The following is a 17,116-nucleotide window of genomic DNA, read 5'->3' on the forward strand; positions in this document are numbered from 1 at the left end:
TTCAACAGAAATTCCATTGTTCTGGGTAACTCCTTTATCTCCAATGACGTTTACTGTTATGTTGGTTTTCCCTAGAAGACGCAATAATAGCACAAATTGACTTTCTCATGAATGACACTATCTAGCATCCAAGATCCTAAACCAGGGATCGGCAACCTTTGGCCTGCGGCCTGCCAGGGTAAGCACCCTGGCAGGCCGGGCCGGTTTGTTTACCTGCCGCGTCCGCAGGTTCAGCAGATTGCGGCTCCCATTGGCCGCAGTTTGCCGTCCCAGGCCAATGGGGGCTGCGGGAAGCGGCGCGGGCCGAGGGATGCTTGCCGAGGGTGCTTATCCTGATGGGCCGCATGCCGAAGGTTGCTGATCCCTGGTTTAGAGAGAACTGTATTCTTGCAGGTAACTAACAACACCCATTTATATGTAGCTGTCCCCTTAGCATTGTCCTGACAAAGAAAATCCCAATTCTTAGACTATTTAAATATTATATATTCTCTTTTGTATAATCTCAGGATTCAAAATATATTATAATATATTTTAATTAATTACAAATTTACATTTAATACATCATATGAGGTTAATCTAAAATAGTTTATATGCATACACAAATATTAAAAATGTTAAACTGGCAAAACAGAAGGAAAAATTTAGTGGACTAGATGATGCAGACTGTTAGGCCCCGATTCAGTACTTAAACACATAATAATCCTGATTTAGGTCACAAATGAAAGTAAGTTTTTTTTTCATTCTAGTGCATCTAAACTATGATAATGTGGCATGGTTGCAAGTTTCTTCTCAAGTGACACCCAAGAATGGAATAATATGTACATTGCTGGTCGGGATTCAGGTGCAGCGCTATAGTTTTTTGGGACCTTGGATATGGCTTTTTTGCTCCATGCTTGATTTAAGCGAGGGATACTATTCCCTCACATTCTTGAATATTAAATTGAGCTGTGATGTATAATTATAGCTTAAATAGTTACATTTATAATCAAGGTTCCTGTGTGCCCCTCCATTCCATGCAAGGAAGAGGAGCAAAAGAGCAAAATGTGTCCACATTTGGGTGGAAGAGGGAAGCAGTAGCTATACTGCTCATTTTTTACCTCATCCCTGGAAAACCAGGGAAGTTTCTCTATGCAAACAATATGCAGATATGGTTCTCTGTGTTAAGGTGTATATGCAAGGACAGGTCGGGGCGAAGTTGGGAAGCAGTCATGCTGTGGCATATGCCACCATGTACATAGGATCTGATTCTATTAAAATTCACTGAACTTTTAACCCAATCCCTAGTGCATTTTTAAGTGGAAATATGAGCTGTAGATAATACTAGATTAACTAACCATACTCTGTACCTTCTGTTCCCCTTGGAATAGGGGATTTGGGGTGCAGACATATCAGGAGTCACTGGCAGCAGGGTTTCTGAGAGTGTTGCCAAAAGAGGGGGTCTAATGTGTGTGGAGATGTTTCCTTTTCTCAAAGAAATATCACGATTCATGGGATTTTGCCAGGAGTTGCCCATAGAGTTAGTGCATCCATGGGAATTCCAGGACTGGTAAAGCACCCCTTTACCTCTTCTGCAAAACTGCTCCCCATGGATGGGTAACATTTAGTCCCAGGTTGATACCCAGTCAGATTGTAAAATGCAAACAGTGTGTGCAACTTCCTTGTGAACTTCCAGGGCAAAAAGTTACTAAATTAGGTCCCAGTCCTTTACTGATGTCTGTTAGCATGGTCCCTTGCCCCTGGTAGAAATCCCTGATATGGGAACATTTTATTTCATTGAAGTAATTTGTAATATGATACAGGTAATTTCTGCTTTTAAAAACTTACCACATTTAATTGTTGTTCCAGGTGGTCGTAATGGTTATGGTGCAAAACTTTGTAATATATTCAGTACAAAATTTACAGTTGAAACTGCTTGCAAAGAATACAAACACAGTTTCAAACAGGTATGCAAGTGTCTTTGATCTTTCTCGTCTACATTTTTCTAATTAGAAACTTAATTTTTAACACATTTTCTGAGATCCATAAAATAAATTATTGAAAATTCAGCAGTAACAATTATGTAGGCACCAAGGTTAATTGAGTAAAATTACTGTTGGTACTCGTTAGATTTGAAGAATTTTTCTCGAGTAACATTTATATTTGTTCTTTATAATCTTATTAATATGTTAAAAATGGATAGGAACTGCAGTAGTCTGAGAATCGTAGTACTTTCTTAAAGATTGTCCTGCTCCTTATTTTTAAAAATCTAAATAAAACAAAACCTCGTACAATCATATACTAAACAGTTTTTTCTGTGTATGTTTCTTATTAATATCCTTAACCCTAATGGACCAGCAACCACTTTGTAAAATACACCAACCCGTCTAGTCTATTGTCGACATTCTGAGCACACAGACCAAGGATTGAATGGGCATGTAAATTGATCTACCTTCTCACTCTTAGAGGTGGTCACTTTGATATAGGTTTGAGGCACTTTGGTTAGGGGTATTCTGTTTGGAATCTTTCACAGCTGTTGCTTTTACTCTGTCTCTTTGGTGGATAAATCTTCAGTTTCCAACTATTCAGTATAGCACTGTAATGGGCAGCAAACGATTTGTAAAAAGCTGTTGTTTACCAGGCTGTTAATTTTTTTATATTTTCTGCAGAACTGCTAAAAATCATATTAATGATGGCATGAATGTAGATTTCTGTAGAGCGTGCTTTTAAAATTTGCAAAGTTTAACATTGGGCATTTTCAAGAAAAATTATGTAAGAAAAAAATTTGCACAAGTGAGCTGTTTTGTCTCATGTTCACTCACCCTCCGCCCCCCAGCAAAGAACTTGGACAATCAGCCTGCTGCTTGGTTTGTTCTTGTACAGTTAGATGTCATGATCTCTCTGCATAGTTTCACTTCCACAAAGCCATTGAGCCTATCACCATATTAATACTCATGCAGAACATGGGAAAGCAGTTGATTCTGTGTTTACTGTGTTAGCAGAGAAATCTGTAAGGTGAAATAAGCAAATTTTTCATGCTGCAGTTTAGTGCAAAGTTAGAATAACTGGAAACTGGAAAAAAGGGGGGTATTAGTTATGCTGTTTAGTTGTGTTGGTTAGTTTACCAAAAAAAAGAGACGATTGTAATTAACATCTAAAATTTGTTTCTAAAGACTTGGCTGAACAATATGATGAAGACTTCTGATCCCAAGATTAAGCATTTTGAAGGAGATGACTTCACATGCATCACATTCCAACCAGATCTTTCTAAATTTAAGATGGAAAAGCTTGACAAGGATATTATGGCCCTCATGACAAGAAGAGCTTATGATTTGGCTGGGTCATGCAAAGGAGTCAAAATTATGTTTAATGGGAAGAAACTACCTGTAAGAATTCTATTTAAAATATTTTATAAATTGCATAGGTAAGTAGGAGGACAATAATTGCTTATGTTTTTTGAACCCACAGGTAAATGGATTCCGGAGTTACGTAGATCTTTACGTAAAGGACAAGTTGGATGAAACTGGAGTTGCACTCAAAGTTATTCATGAACTTGCGAATGAACGATGGGATGTGTGTCTCACTTTAAGTGAAAAAGGGTTTCAGCAAATCAGCTTTGTAAATAGCATAGCTACCACAAAGGTGAGTAGTTTTATGTATATTTTAAATGAGTGAAATGTAAGGGATAAAAAATGTACACTAAAGTTATGCCTATTTAGCTATTTCATAAATAAATCTTTTGTATACAAAAAATTAAAATGAGTGAATTAATCCTATAACGTGAAATACAATAGCCTGCCAAGGCAATTGAGTGCAATCAAAATCTCTTCATGGCAGAACTGTATTTCTAAATACATTTTTTTATTTATTCTAAAATACTAGTAGTCATTTGCAGTGATGCAAATAACTTATGAATATACCTGATGATACTGGGTAAGGATGTGAAATGAACTGAAACTATTGTTTAGCACTCACAGCGTTTTTATACTTACCTTTTAAAAAACATACTGCAATAAAATATTACTGATACTTGTTTGGAAATTAGATTATGTACAAAAAGTAACCTGCAAAGTGGTTAAAAAAATGGGCTTGAGGTTTTTCCCCCCTTCTCTTTCTGCACCTTTTTCTTACTTTCCCGTTATTTCTTTATGACATATAAAGCAGGCCTAAAATGCTGGGGTTATTTTTTCCCCTGCTTGTGTTTTTACATGAGATATCCAAGTGTTCTCTACACTGGAAGGCTCAATGTTGACTAAAGAAGCCACAGATTGATAAGAGCCAAATCAACAGCCATGGCCAAGAAGCAATCTGCTCACCTCACAACAGTGTAAAATTCACTTTAGGCCCCCTTTGTACTTCCCCTGGTCCTGGGGTCACCCTGCACCAGGCCAGTTGTCTGGCACCAATTAGAGCAACCTTAACTTGTACCAGCTACAGATGGCTTCCAGGGATCACCAAGTTGCAAGAATATCCTGGCGATATCCACTGCACAAGTTGCAGGGGGTGAGTGATGTAAGAGCTGCTAAAGCAGTTCTTATTCAATTCAAGGATCACCTAAGGAAGGGAAAATTCTCTGGTGACTGTTTAAACTATTTTTAGGGAAGCTTAACTATGGGTATCCCTGAAAGGTGAATTATTGAGAAGGAAATGGATTTTTAATCAGACAGTTTAAAACTCTTTAGTCAGGTCTATGGTAGGTAATTGTACAAAAAAATATTAATACTAATTCTACCAGTGCACTGCTGCCACTGGTTCAGCAGCACCAGTGGTAGCACATAGTGAGGCCCCTATTGTAGTCAAGGCTCCAGTGAAATGAGTGGTAGTACTGGTGGGAGCATAAGTGTAGACATGTCTCTGGTGGCTTTTGTCATTTTTACTACACAGTTCATCCCACTGATGTCTTCAGTGCAGTTGAACGAGTGACATAATGGTGGGAATATTTTGCTAAAAATCCAGAGTACAGACAGGGTTATTTTTTAAAAAAACATGTATTTAATATTAATTCCTAACTGACGCTTGTCAAAATGGGGGGCGGGGGGCGGGGAACAGACTTGATATTCTTATTTCTTAAATAATAATGAAAAAACCCAAGTAGAACCCCTGTATTAATTCAGGCCTTTTTTATACAACATAAAGAGGCAAAAAAAGTGTGCAAATCCCATTTTTAAAAGTCTGTCACAGGTTATCTTTTAATATTAAGTTTGTGAAAAAAGTCAAGAATCAAGGGGAAATCATATCTACAGGTGATTTCACATACAGAGTATAAATAAATGTCTCTGATAGAAAGTTATTACATATATTATTTATCTGGGGGGACAAAAAGAGCAGTTGTTGAATCTTAAGTAAATATAACACTTTACTGAAAGAGACTTGAGAATGACTCCTTTGGTCCAGTTTTCATCTATCATGCACTTACACATGTGTACTATCAGAAATTCTTTATGAAAATTCATAGAAAAAAGTACTGTGTATTCTTCAAAGGTAAGTGTTGTAATTTCTAGTTTCTCCCACTCTTGGATCCATGCCTTTATGTATGTGACTGGATGTGGAGTGTTCGGAGCCGGTAATCCACCTCACCAGCAATTGATGTGCAACTACCCACTGATGAGACATAATGGCTAGTAACTAACTGCGTCAACTGCCTGTTCCCTTTAATCTGCTAACAGGTGAGGAGCTCATTTCAGCTGTTTTTTGGTTGTATATCGCTCTGTTTGCCAAAATCCTTTCATTTTCTGTTTCTAGATACATTTCAGCCAGTGGTAATTCTTTTCCCTGCCTTCTTTTTTTAAAAAAAAAAAACCTGTCAGTTACAAAATAAGTTTTCTTCAGGTAGCATGTTGAGGCACCACTCCCTGTTTTTGTAAATTTGTTGTCTGTCTATAATGGTCAGGTCCCTGTGCATTCACAGTTCTGCAGAATCTACCACCTGCTACAGAATTCTACTTGGGAATCTAAGATTTCATTTAAAAGAATGTTTCTAGCTATTATGGTTATGTAGCTAACCTTCCAAATATGAAACACTTGTAAACTTATTAAATGTTGTCTTCCTGATTTCTCAAACAGCTTCAGCAATAGCTGTAATAGAGGTATGAACTGTATTAATCAGCTCATTTGTTAGCTCTGAAGTCAAATGATGATTTTAAATATGTCAGCATTGTTAATGTTTCAGTACTGATCATTTTAGCAGAAACATTCTAATAAGGATGCCATGAATTTAAGGGAGGGTGCAGGGGCTCTGCTGTGTGGTGTTAAGATTTGTTGGTGTTGGTAGTGAGAAATTCAAGCCCCTTCCAGAATTTAAAATGACATGCTAACGCCATCCACAAGAGAGGAGGAGATGTATTCCACCTTCCACAGCTTCTTAGATAATCAAAGTCTCAGTTGTTATCCAACCAGTGGCCCAGACCTTGCATATTGAAAATTAGAAATTAGTGACAGTTTAAAATAAATTGAATTTAATATTAATAGAAAAATAAACACCACAACGGATACTATAACAATTGTATTTACATATCTAATTAATAGAAAACCTCCACTTTGCAATTCATTTATATAAGTTATAGAAATTTCAGTTTGCCACACAAACTATTGGCCTTTCCTTAGTACCTGCTAATAGTACTTTTAGGCCATGTCTACTTATTCTGTGGTGTTGTAGCTACAGCACTACAGCTATGCTGCTGTAGCGCTCTAGTGTGAGCTGAGGGGTGAAAACATTACTTCCTACAGCAACAAAAGGGGTTTTCCATTGCTCTAGGTAATCCATCTCTCTGACTGGTAGTAGCAAAGTTGACGGAAGAATCTTCCATCAACATAGCCATGTCTACGCCAGGGGTTAGATCAGCATAACTATGGTACTCAGGGCCATAGCTATGTTGACCTAACTTTTAAGAGTAGACCAGGATCAGTGAGTAGATCAGTGTAGGAACCGACCAGTTACCATTTTATTAGACACATCCCTGCAGCCTTGAGTCTCCAAGAGTGGGGTTCAATTATAACACTTACCTTTTGGGAAAAGAAAATTATGTGCCTGTAATTATCTTTCTCAGAAGGTGGTAGTTATAATAGTTATCCCTCCACATCCCCTCAGAGTTGCAAGATAGAGCTAGCTTTTCAGTCGTGTGAACTTGCATTAAAGTGTACTGACAGTTGGGGCAGTTACAGGCTGTAAGTTATTGGGTAAGTATGCCACCTACTGGTGAGATGGTTTAAAGGCTCCTAACTTTGAGCTCTCAACATCCCTCACTCAATTATGCACACTAGGAATGGACCCAAGAGTGGGGAACTATTATAACTATTATCTTCTGAGACCAAGAATTACAGGTAAGTAGTTATAATTTTTTGATATATCAACAACTACAATTTTAACAAAATATTAAAAGTGGTAAAAACAGATTTTTATAACCCAGTTATAAATATTTGAAATAGGATTTATAATAAAGATATTGACACAGTCTGAACTATAGCGATGTGGTGAGTAAAATTATAATAAAACTAGTTGAAAATACTTTTTTTAAAACAATTGTTCTGCCAATGTTTTATGGACATTTTCAATATAGAGGTCAGTAGACATTTGTCATAAATAGTTCTTTTTACAGACTGAAAAATTTATTATGATTTTCTTTCCTTAAAATGTCAGGGCACAAATTTAAATTTCAGGAAATTGAACTATCCTGCATTGTTAGAGAGGTAGTACTTTCTTACTGTGAATAAAACTGGAGTCTAGTGCTTTATAAAGAGACAAATAATGGATAGATTAAAAAAAAAATCACTATTATTACTTTTTGAAAAGTATGGTTGTTCATGTTACTATTTAAGTTGAGAAGCTCTGCATGGATGCAGGGATCTGCCTTACTTGGCCAGATGGCAGGATTGGAGCCTTAGGGTATGTCTGCACTTCACATTGGGGGTGTGATTCCTAGCTTGAGGAGACATACTCGCACTAGTTCTCACTGAGCTAGCATGCAAAAAATAGAATGTAACCGAGGCACCACAAGCAGTGGGAGAGGTTAGACACTCTGTGTGCATGCTATTTAGAGACCCTACCTATATACTTGGGATGGCTAGCCCCTCCCACTGCTCAGACTGATGCAGCTACATTCTGTTTTTAGTATGCTAGCTCTGACAGGTAGCGTGAGTATGTCTTCTCAAGTTGGGAATCATACCCCCAGCTTCAAGTGTAGGCATACTCTTAGAGTAAACTTCCCCATTACTCTTCTCTTTTACAGAATCTTGTCAAATAGAGTACACATTTCAAATTTCTGTGTTCCTGTTTCTCCTGAGATACTAAATTATAATATAAAATGGAAGGGGAACTAGATGGCCCAGAAGATTGGTAATGTGTATATAGATTCCTTGACATCTAGGTTGCCAGCCCAGTTTGGTAATGACCAAAAGTCATTATCGTCTTATGGCTGTTTCATGATCTCAGTTGAGTGGGTTTGGTGGCCTCAGTTCAGTTCAGGTGTTCATATCAAAAAGTCCAGACTGCGTATTGGAACTAATTGAAACCATTACCTGCAGTTTTAGCAGAGATCAAGGACTGAATGGGAATGGATACTGACCTACTATCTTCCACCATATCTTGTCTCACACTAAATCCAGCCATTTCTTTCTCTGATATCATCAACGTCCATCCCTTCTAGTAAAACCTTTGGTCACTCCTTAATCATTTCTTGCCATTGTTACTGTACCCTTCCCTTCTTTGGCCTTCTTTCTTTTAATCTCTTTCCCCTACAGTACTTTCAAAACATAACTACTATTTCTTGTCACTTCAACCACATTACCTCTTCTCCAATCCTGTCACTGACTTCCTGTGTTTAAAATGTTGTAGTCAAATTCCCTGTGTTCATTGAAGCAGGAAAGTGTGCTTTCATTGGTCTTCTCATCAATGATGTCTCTATACAGCTTAACTGTTTTATTTATTTTAATGTCTGTTAGATTATAAACTCTTTGAGGTAGAGACCTTGATTTTAGTACATTACAAACACTGAATATCTGTTGTACATATCTACAATAGAGATGATTGACCCTGACAGAGAGTTAGTGGGCACTGAGTTAGAGGCACATTAGTCAGCTAGAGAAGGGAAGCTTACATTGCTGCTTTCTTTGCACCTTTTTTGTAATAACTGAGGATTTCAATCTACAGTATTGTCAGCGTGGCAAATTTCACAATCACTATATTCAAACACATTTTTTTCCTATGTGAATTATGCTCAAGTAGTTCTAAACCAAAATATTTATTTTTAAAAGTTCTTGTATTCACATTTTAGATTCAGCTTTCATCTCCACCTCACTCCCTTGATTTTAAAGACATTGCTATAGGTTTTATCTGTTTCAGTGCTTTTGGTAAAGAATTTTTCAAGTAGACAAGGTTATTCTCTGTCTAGATGGGGTTTTGTTTAACACAGCCTCGACCAGGCATACAGTTTTGGAGCACCAGTAGAGATTGTCTCAAGACTCCTGTCAGCTTTCTTAGTTATACTCTGTTTTGCAGAGAGTAAACAGCATGAATGTTTTGCTCTCATGCTTCATTTCTGAATGTTCATTTTTGCCTTGCTTACTCTGATTTTAGTTAGGCCTGTGACGACTTAAATGATTGAAAAATTGGGGAATGCTAATAAGAAAATCAGTAAATGCCTCGAGGGGTGCTATTGTGTGACGTAGTCTCTCTGCTTCTTATACAAAACTTTGTAATCATTGTGGTGGTTGGTGGTGGTTGAGGTAATGCGCCTCTTAGCCACAATGGCAACTGGAGAGGAGCAACTCAGCAGTTGAAGAGCTTCAGGCATGCTCCAGAGACTTTAAAACAGATTCAGACGTTGAGGTATGACTGTATTCTCCCCTTTCCCCAGACTTATGTGTTATTTTGACCAATGTGTTTGTACCTGCCAGAGTTTAGCTGGATAATAGCAAGCCTAAAAATAAATTTAAAAAGAAGGCCAATTTTAAGCTTCTTCAGATCCACCAATCAAGGCTTAATTGTCCTCCTCCTCCTCCTTCTCTCCAGTCTGATACTGAGCCTTTAAACAAACTGCAAACAGTTGATGCAGAGGAGTTTGCTTTCTGTCCTTTCAGTTACTCTTCATTTCTCTCCAATTGGTTTGACAGATATACGTATCTGAACCTGACTTCTGTGAAACCTTCAGGATAAACTTGGTGAATAGCTTTGGTGTTCTGCACTTCAAGATTTATCTCTTATTCTGAAGTATTATTTACTTGCTGAAGCTAATCCTTCTTCCCTCAGATGAGGCAGAGCTGTTATATAAGTTTGAGAACAAGCCAGATTTTGATGCTGTTCCCTTTTCCTAACTGTACAGAAACAAATGTTGATATGTGGGTTGTACTTGATTCTAATGTCACCTGTCATAGTGATAAGAATTATTTAAATATTATTTTTATACCCCACAGCTAGCATGGTGTGTTAGGATTCTTTTTAATGGTCTTGGTTGTTAACACTTCTACTTTGTTACCCTAAGTGTCCAAAAAAATTGCAAGTTACAAAACCAGCATTGTTTTAGCTAGTTTTCTTTAAATGATGGAATGTTACTTATGAAAGTAAGAATTTTGTTTAGTCATTTTCCCCAACAAATTCAGACAAACAAATATAGACAAAAAAAAGATATGAAAAGGAAAAGAATAGGTCCTTCTCTACAGTTTTGGTTGACTGTCAGCTTCAGGATGAAGTCATGGATTTCTTCTCAGCAAGGCAGTCTCTGGTCCACCTGAGGACAAATTGGAAGGCGTGGTTTGGAAACATAGGCTCATGGCTGAATGAAGTTTCCTCTCTCTCTTAGTGATAGGAACTAGTGAAGACAGTGTCTGGTGAGCAGGCACAGCTAAATCCTGGAACGAGTTAAGATACAGTGCCAACATCCAAGAAACACTATGGCCTGAGATTCAATAGGCTTGACACCTACAACTTGTGGTGTAAAATAAAAAAAAGGAAAAGGACATGCACATACAAATCCAACAAAAGCAAAGACACAGAGTAGCCAAACTGAGCCCCTCTTTGGGGTTGGTTTTTTTTTTTTTTGTGGTCCTTCTGGCTTTTATATTTCTTAGTTTGTGAAAAACTTTACAGCTGTCCTTCCAGAATTTTCCAGCAGTTTGTCTAACCTGAACAATCATAACTCCAAGACAAGGGAACCTGCAGTAAACTCTAAACAAATAAACAAGAATATAATTCTACAGTTTGGTTATTGAAAAGATGAAGATATGCTCTCTCCTGATAAAGATTGGCATCATCCCTTGAGATCCTAGTCAAACAAATGGCCTTCTGAAGTGCTTCCATAAATTCTACTCTTGGCTGAAGGTTTCTGTTCACCAGCTTTCCAGTACTATATAAGATTCTCCTCTCCCACCCTACCAGAAGGATTTTCATATTGTTAGATAAGATGTCAGAATATTGGGACAATGGCTACCATGAATCTGTCAAAAAGACAAGGTGGGTGAGGTAAAATCTTTTATTGGACCAACTTCTGTTGGTGAGAGAGACAAGCTTTCGGGACACACAGAGTTCTTCTTCTATTAGAGTTCCTCTCTAATATTCTGGGGACCAGCACTGCATGAATCTGTCAGGTTCAACTAGATTAGAAGCTATGCTAATTCTAGCCTACAGTGCACTTAGACAGAGATACTGATCTGGAGGAAAATTTTCAGCGAAATACAACTTTCCTATGGCAGCAGACATCTGTTTGGGGAACCCTTAAATCAAGCACTTAAGCCCTAAAGAATAAAATCTCTCATGACCTCCATTTAATGGGTGGAGGGATGGAAGCCTCAACCTGCAGGTTTTACTCTTTCCCCAAACCTAACTTCAGGTATTCATCCCCTTTTTATGAGCAATGGAAATAAGAGATTTACCATACTTACAAGATGAGAGGATCATCCTGCAAGGCTGCAAAGTACAGACTCATTATTATAAAGAATATCTGTTGTTGCAGATGGTTACTGCATACTTCTATGAGCTTCCCCATCCTCCAGTCTCTCCTCACAACTCCCAGAAAAGATATCTAGGGCATGAAAAATAGCCCAGCACCTCTTTGCCATAAGACGAGTGATATCATTCCTCTTAGATGAAGATTCCCATTCCCTCTATGGGGAGGTTGTCCTACCTTGGACTTGAACTGTTTAAACAGATTCATCACCATCAGTTTGATCAGTCTTACTAGCTATTGTATCAGGGAATTACTTACCATTGTAGACCTGCAGGATGCCTGCCTGCATGTACTGCATGCCATCAGCAGTACCTCTGGTTCTCTGTATCAGTGATGCTTACAATAGTTAGGGCTCGCTGTTGGGAGTATGGCCCCATTTCACAAGAACCATTGCCTCCTCCTGGGCTGAGAGGCAATATTTTCCTAGAACAGATGTGCGGAGCTCCTGTGTGGTCCTCCAGGCATGCTTTAATTAGATGTTATCTGAAATAAAATAAATACATATGCTGCTGCACATGCAGTATTTGGTAAAATTGTTCTGTTTTCTGCTCTTAAAAATAATTCTGTCCTACTGTGTTAAGAGAACCTGTAGATCCCATCTAACAACAGACTAAATTTGTTCACTCAGGTAATGGACAGTTTTTCTTACCTGATGGATAAGGACATTTTTATTGCCTCTCTCTTTGTGGTGGTTTTATTTTAATTATAGTTATCTATTTTAGGATATATCTTATATCTGTCATATTTTTTTTATGTGCCTCTTTTTAAGGACAGTCACTGTTAGGGTGTAATTTGATTTTTTTTCCTGCATAAAGCTTGTGTGAATTGCCTTTATATCCCTAACCAGTTTAATTCCAAATGGGTGTGTCTGATCCTACACCTTATACGTTTTCTTTTAGTGTAATTGCTATGCGAGTTGCAGCTGAGGAAGCTAGTAGGAGCCTCAAGATAACTTCCTGGGTGCTCAGCATTTTTTTAATTTGCTTGTGACATTTCTGTGCCTGTTCTAATGTGACTGAAGTGAAAACCCGTCTACTTAGAGACTGACCTTATTCACTGAAGAAATACCATTTACAGGTTAAAAAAAAATCAGTTCTGATGTAGTAGAGTCTGATTGCAAAACCTGTAGTAATCGGCTTTTACAAATGGTAGCTGAGTATTCTTCCTGTTTGAACTTCTGAGAAGTTTAGGGATGTAAAGGGTATCCTATATTCAGTTTCCATTGTACCAAAGTTGGAAGGTAGAAATTTTAGTTGGAAGTTAAATACATTGTCTCAGTTCATTAATGTAAAATAATAATTCTGGCCCATCTGAAGACAGCGTAGCTAATTGAAGAATTCCTGTGAGCTACCATTTGTGGACGAGGGGAGCTGACAGGCATTGTGGATTCTGCACTCTCAGCTTTTGTGGTAGAATAAAGAAAAAATCCTATTTGGTCTTGCATAAATGCACTTAATGAGGTGCAGGGTACAGAGAACCACTTTCCTTTTCTTATGCATCCAGGCAGTAGCTGGACAGGATTCCAACAGACTGCTATTGAGTGCTAGAAAAATGGCTGCATGCTCCATGGTCCCAAGAGCGGGTAGTCAGCTGGCTTTTGTGATATGGTCAGGTATATGCCCCCCTGTGTCTATGGTGCCGTAGCAGCAGGCATAGAATAAGGGGTGTGTGTAGCGCCTGAGCAGTGGTAAGAAGGCTGCTGACCTTCCCCAAGTCCTCCTGCTCTGTGCTGGTGGGATGTTTCTTGGATTCTCTACTAGGTCATTACTTGTCTGCTCCTCTTCCTAAGTACTAATATGAGGCATAGAGTAGCAAGGAAAAGGTTTTGCTTCAGATTAGCAGCACACAAATAGCTGCCAGTGTTTTTCAGGAGTGTTTTAGAAGTTCTGCTAAGAAAAACAGATGAATTGCATAGGTGAAGGAAGGAATAGTGATGGATGGTGTAAATCTGAGGATGCATGTGCAGGCCAGATTTTATACACTCAGGCCTGGATCTACAAGTAGAAGTTAGGAGCATAACTGCCTTTGTGGATCTGGGTCTAAACCTCTGCAATGAGGAGAATTTGACTTGATGAGAAAGAACCCACACTCAGATGCTTGTGTTATACTCTAAAACCAGTTTTGCCTGTTAGGCAAAGGTCCCTGCTGGGGGTCATGTGGAGTTGCATATACCATTACTGAGCTTCAGGGTCTCTGAGCTATCTGGCAAACAGGGATGGCATGCATGCTACTATATTGTGAAGCCATGGGTTATATTTGTGGACTGCCATTGCACAGAGGGTGCAAAATATAAAGCTCCTTTTGCCTTACACTGCATCTGTGCATCCACACAGATGATGACTACTATATGGTATAATAAAAGCTTTAAACTAATTTTTGTAGCATTACATTATAATATAATGATAAATATTCTTGAATAAATGATGGCATACTGTACATAGATTATTCAACCTCAATATGAATACAGTAATTTTTGGTAACACAATTGCAAGATGTTTGGAATTTCAGTGGTTTTCTTTTTCTTTTTTTTTCCATTAAGGGTGGTAGGCATGTTGATTATGTAGTGGATCAGATTGTTGGTAAATTGATTGAGGTGGTAAAGAAGAAGAACAAAGCTGGAGTTTCAGTGAAACCGTTTCAGGCAAGTAGTTTCATATATACTAAAAACAAACACTGAAAAAGAATGGAGGCAACAATTTTGATAAGTGAATTGATTTCTGTGTTTTTTCTACAGGTGAAGAATCATATATGGGTTTTTGTGAATTGCCTGATTGAAAATCCAACTTTTGATTCTCAGACAAAGGAAAACATGACCCTTCAGCCTAAAAGTTTTGGGTCCAAGTGCCAGCTATCAGAGAAATTTTTCAAAGCAGTAAGTATGATATGATTTTCTGATAGGAACACAGGAATTGCATCCTGGATCAGGTTTTCATGTGCTCCCAAATGAAGTACAAGATGAATTGGGTTATAGAATCTGCATTTTTATGAATCCAGAAACTTCAACAAACAGCAAATGGCATGGAGGGATTTCTGCTGCCCTTCTAGTCTGAGTAGTGGGGGCAATAGGCTGCACTGTGCCCTTGCCCGATTTGCATGTGGATTTCATTTCCATGGCTCACCCACCTATGACAGATTACATACTATTTATGCTGGTAAATTTCTAATACAAAGACAGGCATTTACAAACGTTGGTAGTACAGTACCTTTTGAGTTGAGGATTATTATCTTCCCTACTTTGTCCTTTGAAATGTATCTTATGCTATTTAGAAAAGGGCGCATAGAAGAACTTGTCTTTTCTTCTGTGAATCAAGTAACATACAACTATTAATATGCCATTCAAAAATATATACTCTCCTCCAATAATATAACTTGAAAATACGGGTTTATGTTTTAATTCATACAGTTTAGGTAAAGCCTCTTTAAACAAATGCACTGGTGTAAATGCAGATTCCCCCTCACCAGTGCCTCTTTATAAGGCTCTATTAAATAAGAATAAGTAGAATTAAATTTCAGCCACAATTCATTAAACTGAGTCCTCTTTAGTGCCAGTAACCTATATGGAAATGTAGCAGCATGTGAATAGGAGATTTACAACTTGTACTCCTAATATCAAACAGATTTACACTGAATAAATAAAAAAATGCAACCTCCTTGTCTTAAAATACTAGTTCCAGACTTGGTGTGAAAGCTTTTCCCTTACAAGGACAGTCTGTATTAAACTATACCACAGCCAAGTGTGTACACAAGAGAAGCTCCAAAAAGAGGAAGGTATTTAGAAATTTGGCTACCTTTTTTAGCAAATTCAGAGGAGGAAGACTTCCCACCCAGCAAGCCAGAATCGTTAGCCGGGTTCTTTGAACATTAACCTGATGTTGAATAGGTAATAGACGATGTAGTATGTTAAGATTTTATTATAACTTTGCCTTAATAAAAAGTTTAAAAAACTCCTAGTTTCATCACATGGAATCAGCCGCATTTCTTCTAACCTTTTAGTACTTAAGGGAAAAACAACAAATCATAATAATGTGAGACTGGATGCAACCTCCAGAATTGCACGTTATTAAGTATTTTCCATTTCTGGCAATATTTTTTTTATTTGCAGTGTGTGTACTCTTTGCTAGAAGTGTGCATTTTATATTTAAGGTATTAAATCTCTAACCAGTGGATTTTTTATGACTAGGGAATAGTGAAAAGCCAAAGCACGTGGTATTTGCCTCCGGTGGTAGTTTTTTTGGTGTGAAATTATCTCTACAACTAGTTACTATGTGGAAATATTTGCTATAGAAATATGTTACTCGTGCTGCATAAAATTGTCTTGCCTTGTCATAGAATTCCTGGGTAGAGTTCTGGTGGTTTGCTGATATAGGTACCAATTCTCATTTATACTCAGGCCACTTTATACCATTCTGAACATATAAAGAGGTCTTTAAAGTGAGTGTAAGTGTAGCTCACTCCCTTTATGCTGCCAGAGAGGTGTAAATTGGCCTTGGTGTAAATAGAATCAGGATCATGGTACCTAAAATGTGCTAGGCATTTCATAAACCTAGTATAAGACAGGTCCCTTACTTTAAAAGTTTACAATTTAATAGATAACTCATAGAAAAAAGACTGAAAAAAAAGTGGGGAAGGGAAGTAGGAATGGGGGAGAAGAATAATAAACATGTGGGGGATAGAAAAGAAGAGTAAGGGTAGGTTGGGGGTTGTTTGGATGCTAATGTACATGTGGTGTTAGTTCCTTGAATATTTTTTTAATCATGCTTTTTAAAAATTGTTTAGGGGGAATTTGAAAACCACTAATGGATCTTAGATTGGATTCTTACATTTTACTGCATTATTTTAAGTTAGTGTGTGAAGCTCTACTTCTGTGCTCATGCACAACTCTAATCTATCATTTATAGGCCTCTAATTGTGGTATCGTAGAGAGTATTCTGAACTGGGTCAAATTCAAGGCACAGACTCAGCTGAACAAAAAATGTTCATCAGTGAAGCACAGTAAAATCAAAGGCATTCCAAAACTAGATGATGCTAATGATGCTGGTAAGAGCTTTAATATGATTACTTCATGCCAAGAAGTTTATTATGTTTATATCTTTAATTTTATCAACAATTGTTAAATCACTGTTAGAAGCTCTAAATCTGTTTTACACAAGTTTGTAAAGATAGTTTATCATTATGTTAGTGGTCTGTCAAAAAAAGTATGAACT

The 17,116-nt window shown here is 37.6% G+C and overlaps 1 protein-coding gene across 2 annotated transcripts in view; it reads left to right on the top strand.

Moving 5' to 3' along the window:
* The window catches only part of TOP2B (DNA topoisomerase II beta), a 114,626-nt gene that overhangs the window by 51,934 nt on the left and 45,576 nt on the right, over positions 1-17,116 (top strand). For both annotated transcript variants that reach the window (XM_026649370.2, XM_024214542.3), the window contains exons 6-11: positions 1,846-1,943; positions 3,150-3,362; positions 3,445-3,618; positions 14,452-14,553; positions 14,647-14,784; positions 16,811-16,949. In XM_026649370.2, coding sequence (XP_026505155.1) covers positions 1,846-1,943; positions 3,150-3,362; positions 3,445-3,618; positions 14,452-14,553; positions 14,647-14,784; positions 16,811-16,949 — 864 coding nt within the window. The remainder of the gene's footprint in view (positions 1-1,845; positions 1,944-3,149; positions 3,363-3,444; positions 3,619-14,451; positions 14,554-14,646; positions 14,785-16,810; positions 16,950-17,116) is intronic.

The sequence above is a fragment of the Terrapene carolina genome, unplaced genomic scaffold (assembly GCF_002925995.2).
Source record: "Terrapene carolina triunguis isolate 2854851 unplaced genomic scaffold, T_m_triunguis-2.0 Scaffold84, whole genome shotgun sequence".
NCBI classification, from domain to species: domain Eukaryota; kingdom Metazoa; phylum Chordata; order Testudines; family Emydidae; genus Terrapene; species Terrapene triunguis.